Source organism: Neophocaena asiaeorientalis, unplaced genomic scaffold, assembly GCF_003031525.2.
Source record: "Neophocaena asiaeorientalis asiaeorientalis breed wild unplaced genomic scaffold, Neophocaena_asiaeorientalis_V1.1 scaffold70, whole genome shotgun sequence".
Lineage (NCBI taxonomy): Eukaryota > Metazoa > Chordata > Mammalia > Artiodactyla > Phocoenidae > Neophocaena > Neophocaena asiaeorientalis.
Window position 1 is genome coordinate 1,781,486 of NW_020175410.1, and position 7,546 is coordinate 1,789,031.

Below are 7,546 nucleotides of genomic sequence, written 5' to 3' on the forward strand. Positions count from 1 at the left end.
GCTGCAAGACTACACTTCATTGCACAACAATGGAGAAACAGTTAAGTAAGTTATGATGGTGTGCTGGCCCTTGGTTGACTTTTTCTTTGGATCCAGTCCTCCCCTTCTCCTTCCCTGCTGTGTTCTCCAGGGACTGCCCCCTGCAGACTTCCTTTCCTAGGATCCTCCCTCACCTGGCTTTGGACTCCTTTAGGCCAAGGGGAAGTACTGCTGGGAGACCGGTTGTCAGGAAGTACTTTTTTCATCCCCTCTCTGCTCTTCCTTGACAGGCCCATCATGGTTCTAACTTTCCCTGGGTGACCACAGCCCCCAAGCTCTACTCACATAACCTCTTTTGCCATCTATAGTTTAAGTATGCTAGTGGCTTCCTATTGATATTAACCTTTAGATTGCCTCTTTATTCCCATTTGGCTTTTTACTTCTTTCATCATCTCTGTAATTCTTTGCATTAAATTTTTCTACTTTAAATACTTTAAATAATTTTTTTTGCTTGCTTGGAATACACACACAGCAGTGCAGCCAGTTAAAAAAAAAAAAAAATGCTGTATCACCATATACGGAGTGGAAGAATTTTCCTGATAAGTTGTTGACGTCAAGAAGGAAAGTTGCTATATCTTTATTTAATATGGTCAGTTTAAAAAAATCAATGTGTGTGTTTAAATGTTAAATGATGATAATAATAATGATGATAACAATTAACATTTGTAGGGAAAAACAGTTACGACAAAATACCCTCCAGGATAAGTTGTTAGTGAGAAGTTGAAGGGAGGTGTGTATGTATTATTTGAGGGGAAGGTGTGCTCCTAGTTTTTACTTTATATACCTCTATGTTTGGATTTTTTTCTCCCATGATGCATACTATTCATAGTTTCAAAGAATTTTTAAAGCAGGTAATAAAATATTGTGTCTAATACGATCACTTTCATTAAATATGTATGTCCATATGTATTCATTTGTAATGGGAATCCCCTGAAAGTACAGTCAGTTCTGCAGTATTTTGAAAGTACAAATTTGTTTCAACAGGATTAATATATTACGGAATAATTTGAGTGTGCCATCTATGTTTGTATGTGATTTTGTCAGGGATAAATTCCAGGTGAATGCTAAAGGTAGCACCCAACTAAACAGAAAGGCTTAGGAAGACACAAAATGCACGCATCTGCACGCACCTTAAACATCTACCAGTGTCCCCAGTCTACCTATGTGTTATGAACTATGGTATCCTGACCTCTGGTTTTACAACTTTCTGTATGATTTCAGATAAGCCTCCTCCCATACTCCACAGTAACTCACAATCTGCAACTCTTCCAAGGCCCGCTTCCACGAACAAAGGTCAGGTCAGGTCTTTTTCAAGATGAAATACCATACTTATTGTAGTATTTATGCATTTCTTCACCGTATAACATGTGTCAACTACAAATTGGCACTTGCCATTGGCACTTGCCATCTACCTCTACAAGGATTAAATCATGAGCCGCTGCAGCTGCTGACTTTCAACACCCCCTGAAAGGAGCTCAGGGTGGAGAGCAGAAAGGAGGCACTCTGTGCTCTGGGAAAGACTGGCAGAACAGGTCTTCAGATAGTTAGGTATTTTCAGGAGTTGGTTTTATGAGCCCAATTCTTGTATCTCCTCATATCTAGAAAAGCACTAAAATCCTGTATGGCGACTTCTGTTCCTTGTGACTAGCAGTAACCATCACGAGACTGGCAGAAACCTTCTACAAAATATATGTGCTTGATTGCATGTACACCCCTTCGCTGAAATCACGTATATACTGACCTTCACCCCTACCTCTTTGGAGCAGTTTTTCAGAGCTATCTGAAGTGCTGTCTCCCGGGCTGTAGTCCTCATTTTGCCCCAGATAAAACTTAACTTGCAACTCTCACGTTGTGCATTTTTTTCTAAGTCGACACATGCATGTGTAAAAGTGTGCTGCCATTTTTATTAGGTTCCTATTTTTTTCTCCTTGTGGACCATTAAGACATTTTTGAGTATTGCACTCTAATCCCATTTTTCTCATTAGCCCCATGGTTTTTATTGCACAAACTTGCATAGTGCAGTGATTTTTAGCAACGAGTATGTCATATGACAGTGGAACTGATTATACATATATCAAAATGTTAGTAGTGTCTCTGGGTAGTAACTTATTTGTTGCTTATCTATAGTATCTACTTATTTCTCCTAAAACAATCATGTATTAATAATCTAATTAAATCTACATAAACATTTTTAAAAGATGAGGTGGTAGCCAAAGCATGACCACAGCTTTTCTAGTTGGAGGGCTAATCAGGAAAGCTCCGCTTACTCACTGGTGATGCAATCAATTAAGGGCCTTCTAGTCTACCTAAGAGGCACAGTCAATGTATACTCCTCCTGGAAAACAGAAAAGGTCTCTCAGCAGCATCTTAACAGCTTCTTCAGAGTCCCCATTAGTGCTAAGAAGAATACAGATGTGAATAGTTGAGATCCATTAAACAATGCAAATCATGCAAGAAGCTACATGCCCCTAAATTGGTTTTCAAACATTCAGGCATTGACATGATACACATCCAGAAATATATAGGCAATCACCAGTAAGATATATTCAGTGCTTATTGACTTTTGAGCTTAGTCTTATTGAGATTAGAACATCTTGGCTTTTCAGGAAATGTGACTCTTTGAGGAGACTACAAACCTGAACACAATGTGAATTTCAAAAGGGAGAGAAAAAAATGTATTTTCCTCATGTGATTCGAGTTTTGAATTTCCACCCACTTTTTCAGAGCGAACTTTCACCTGCTATCACTTTTTTTCCTTCTCCTTTCCAAGGAGGTATCATGTGGTTTTGTTTGTTTGTGTTTTTCTTTTTTAATGATAAATTATTCCACCTGCTGCCAGACTCCACTGTTTATCCTTGATTTGGGCAGCAGCCCTTCCTCCCCTCCCCCTCTCCAAGTGCACTGTTTCTGGGACAGCGCCCCTGAACTCTGAACTTGTTCCTGATTGATCCTTGTATTTTCCTGTCTCTCCACACAGAATCTGCTGTTGGCTGTGCTCTGTGGCGCTTTGTTTTTAGCTGTTCTCTGACAAAGGGCTTGATCTGTGCAGCACATCTCGTCCTCTGTGTTCAGCCTCTGGCTTCAACCACAGAATCACAAATACTCTCCAGCTGGGAGTCAGACGAGGGCAGAGATGAAGAACCCAGAAGCCCAACAGGATGTTTCGGTTTCCCAGGGAATTCGCATGATGTTTTACGTGATGAAACCCAATGAAACGTCATTTGAAACCCTGGAAGAGGTGCCTGATTATGTACAAAAGGTGAGACTCTTAGGTTGCTTCTGTGTCCTGGCTATCGTAAACAGAGCTTCACTGAACATTGTGGTACATGACTCTGTTTGAATTATGGTTTTCTCAGGGAGGTGGATGGACCTGGAGTCTGTCATACAGAGTGAAGTAAGTCAGAGAGAAAAACAAATACTGTATGCTAACACATATATATGGAATCTGAAAAAAAAAAGAAAGGTTCTGAAGAACCTAGGGGCAGGACAAGAATAAAGATGCAGATGTAGAGAATGGACTTGAGGACACGGGGAGGGGGAAGGGTAAGCTGGGACGAAGTGAGAGAGTGGCATGGACATATGTACACTACCAAATGTAAAACAGATAGCTAGTGGGAAGCAGCCGCATAGCACAAGGAGATCAGCTCGGTGCTTTGTGACCACCTAGAGGGGTGGGATAGGGAGGGTGGGAGGGAGATGCAGAGGGAGGGCATGTGGGGATATATGTATATGTACAGCTGATTCACTTTGTTATACAGCAGAAACTAACACAGCATTGTAAAGCAATTACACTCCAACAAAAACTAAAACGGGTGAGACTCTCCGGGAAGAGGCTACTCTTGCTTTTCTCTTAATAAGAAGTAAGTTAAACACATTTTAGGGTTTTGTTCATGTTCATTCTTCAAATAATTCTAATAAAAAATATAGTTTCAAAGAAGCATGGGGCAAAAGTAGAATTTCCACTTGAATTGAATCTCCATGCAGTATGCATGACCATCTTCTCCTATTAAACTTGTCTTCCCTGATATGTTACTCCAGACTATGATAAAACTTTAAAAATGTTTTCCTGGACACAGTGGCCTTACAAATTTAGCTGTTAGAAGCTCAGTAGCTAGTAGTTATGTGACATCACTAAACTTTGTAACAATTGTGTTTCTAAAGGGAAAATTTGTCTACCACCTCCCAGGAACGATTTGCTCTTTATTTTAGCAGCATAGTTCTGCAGAATGAATACACAGCAGACTGAGTTCAACCCTGACTTCCCAGGTCTCAGCTTAAACCAAGTTTTCTTTGAAACTCAGGTGCTCACAGGCATGTTGCACTTCCCGTTCCTGCCTATGATTGGAAGTGGAAATATCCAGAATTAGAACTTGAATGTTTAAGTTCCCCACCCTGTCAAAGTTGTTCTTACAACACTTACTAGTTGAGATCAGAAATAGAAAAGAAAATGACATCAGAGAATATGTTCTTGGGAGTTCAGTTTAGAAAACTTCAGTACTCATGATCAGCTTCCAAATGAGTGAAACCTATAACTCTTTCAGGATTTGATATCACTCCTTCTTTCTGATTTTTTAAAGAAAAAAATGTGGTACTTGCATCTTCATAAATCATTTTTTTAATATTATGATACCAAACCTAGTCCAATATTTGTCATCAATTGTGGATTACAAGAATTTTTTTCTGTGATATAAAAAAAATACTGTATGAATATAACTTGATGCCTAAAACAAGCATTTAAAATGACCTCATTCTCTGAAATACTCAGAAGCAAATATTTTGTTCTTACAGTTTCAATTTTGTGATTCCTGTAATTCTAATATGAAAAGCTAGAATCCTGTGCATCCTTAAGGAAAGCCTTTTAAAGTGGGCCTTAGGTGTGTAGATAATAGACTTCTGATTATTGCACTTCTTTTCAAATGTATTTTTTTAGATCTAACTTGAAACACATCCTGCCTAATCTTTTTATTTTCTTGGCAGAATTATCGTTGTTACGTCTATAGTTATATTTCATGTCCAAACTGGATGATAGAATTTGAGCATCTGTTTAGTGCGTGTCTGAAATAATCAGATTTCTTTGCCTGTTGGGAGGAGATGATCCTCTAGATAGGTATATACCTTTTCTGCTATGAACTATCACTCTGGGCCTCCCACTTTGGGAATGACTAATCAGGAAACTTGGAAGAATTTCATACCGAGCACAATAGCATCTCTTTTCTGCAATTTCCTTTCCAGGCAACTCCGTTTTTCATTTCCTTGATGCTGCTTGAACTGGTTGTCAGCTGGATTCGCAAAGGGAAGCCATCAGGTCCTTTGGATGATGCCTTAACATCCATATCAGCCGGTGTTTTGTCTCGGCTTCCGAGGTGAGTTAGCTGGTTAGCAACACTGAGTGAATAAACTGAAATTCTCCAAGTAAGATTGAAAAGAAACCCATTGTATGGGGAATTGGTCTATTTTCACATACATCCCCAAAGAACTCAGTTACTGTCCTTATTTAACTTTTTGATGTTTTGTTCATCATGGATTTTTTACATTTGTCATTAAAAATATTGCTCTAAGTATTATTTATCTTAATTACTGAATTTATTGGTGCCTTCTTAAATTTTGTGCCCAAGACAAGTGCTTTACTTGTATTATGCTAGTCCCAGGCCTGAGTGATGTTCTAGTTATCTACTGGAAAATTAATTCGGCCTCAGGTAAATTCACATGCTGTAGCAATCTGGGGTGCAGACACTCCCTACTCAAAGTTATACAAAGCTCTGGATTACTACAGTGGTCTCTTAAGTGGTATCATTGTCTCTAGTCCTACTTCATCTACAGCCAAACATTTCCATAATGTGAATCTGGTGGAAACTCTTCATAGGTTCCTTATAGCCTGAGGAATATTTCTTGCCTGATCTATGGAGGCCTTTGTTTATCCAGCTTTGCTTCTGGTCCCTTCTTTCTTCTTCCCCCTTTGCAGTAGTTGTTCCCTCCGTACTCTGCTACTTGCCATTACCCAGATGTCTCACGTGGTCATCCGAGGCCAACTCCCATTCATTTCTTAAGTCTAAGCGTAGACTTCTTAGTCATACTCTTCAGCAAATCTTGCCTCTTTTCCAGCCCTGTTTTAGGCACCACTTTACTATGGGCTCTGTTCGCTGTGGAGTACTGTGCTTACCCCGTAATAGAATTGTCACATGATATTAAACTCACCTGTTTGCCTCCCAGCCCTTCCTGCAGGCTTGCATGCAACTTGAGAAACAGAGGTGTTCTTTTACTTTTAACTCCTATGCCTGGAATGATGTCTGATACATGGTCGATTTTTTAAAATAAAAACACCTAACATTCCTATAGTGTTATGTTGATGGTGAAGTCTGAGGATGAAGGGACCAAAAAACAGTAAACAATAAATGACCTACTACTGTTTAGAAAGTAAATTGTAATGTGTTTAGAGGAGATACCAATGAATGGAAGGCTCTTCAGTATATGAGAGTTTTCCAAAGAGCAGAGGGTGAGGGAAGATTCCCTTAGAAGTCTGTGCTTTGCGTTGCTGAAGAATGTTCTCATTCCTGCTTCCCACCCATTGCTTCTTTTACTGTTTTAAGAGCTTTACTTCTAACCAGTGCTCATTGCTTTGGAATGTTTGTACGAACCGCCCAGTGGGAAACCAAGGTGGATTTTTTAAAAATAAAATGAAAACTTAATGATATCTGAGGAAAGGTAAAATAATTTCATATAATTGCATAAAATTGTTTAGATAGAAAGTAAACCTAAATGTAAAGTATTTTTCATAAATGTTACTATGAAAAAGGTAGATAATAGTTATAAAATAATAATAGTAATAATCATCCTAAAAGAGTCTCTAAAAAACTACTCATATGGTTGCACATTCCTGTCAGAATCAGAGAATAATATCTCAAATTATTCTCAGTTAATTTCCAGAATACTCTAATTAAGAGTTTACAACTACCCTTAATTTCCTCTATTTCATGTCTCCCTTGAACAGAACTGAACAAGAAATACATTCAACATACTCAAGGGACATGTATATTTGGTTATCGAAAAATACCCAGTTGGTTACAATAATTCACTCTGAGAAAGTTAAGTGTATAGGTTTATGGAAATTGGACGGTTGATGAACTGTCAAAATAACTTGATAACTGAGAAGTGCCCTGCAGGTACAATTATGGATCACATATTTTGTTGAGCTGGAATGAATTTATTAAGAACTCAGGGAGACATCAAGTTGAATGAATGCTTCAGCATTTCTTTTACTTTTTTAAGTTTGACTTTGGTCACAAGTGAGATTAGATTCTTCTCTTATAATATTGTAACAACTAGAAATATAAACTGTATCCTCAGTACTCTATTTCTGTTCAACACTGTGATTAAAAGAAAAAAAAGGTACAGAGTTCTAACAGGAGACCCAATGAGCAAATAGATATTTCTGCTAAAAAAAGAAACCCCAAATATAAGGAAAATGGCGGGGGGGGGGCAGGGCGGGGGAGAGAGAGAGCGAGTGAGA

At 38.6% G+C, this 7,546-nt stretch overlaps 1 protein-coding gene across 1 annotated transcript in view; it reads left to right on the forward strand.

The window, feature by feature from the left end:
• AGMO (alkylglycerol monooxygenase) overlaps nt 1-7,546 on the forward strand; it is a 385,566-nt gene that overhangs the window by 46,397 nt on the left and 331,623 nt on the right. Inside the window, exons 3-4 of the mRNA XM_024767092.1 lie at nt 3,017-3,298; nt 5,272-5,402. Of these exons, the coding sequence (XP_024622860.1) occupies nt 3,173-3,298; nt 5,272-5,402 (257 nt within the window). The 5' untranslated portion in view covers nt 3,017-3,172. The remainder of the gene's footprint in view (nt 1-3,016; nt 3,299-5,271; nt 5,403-7,546) is intronic.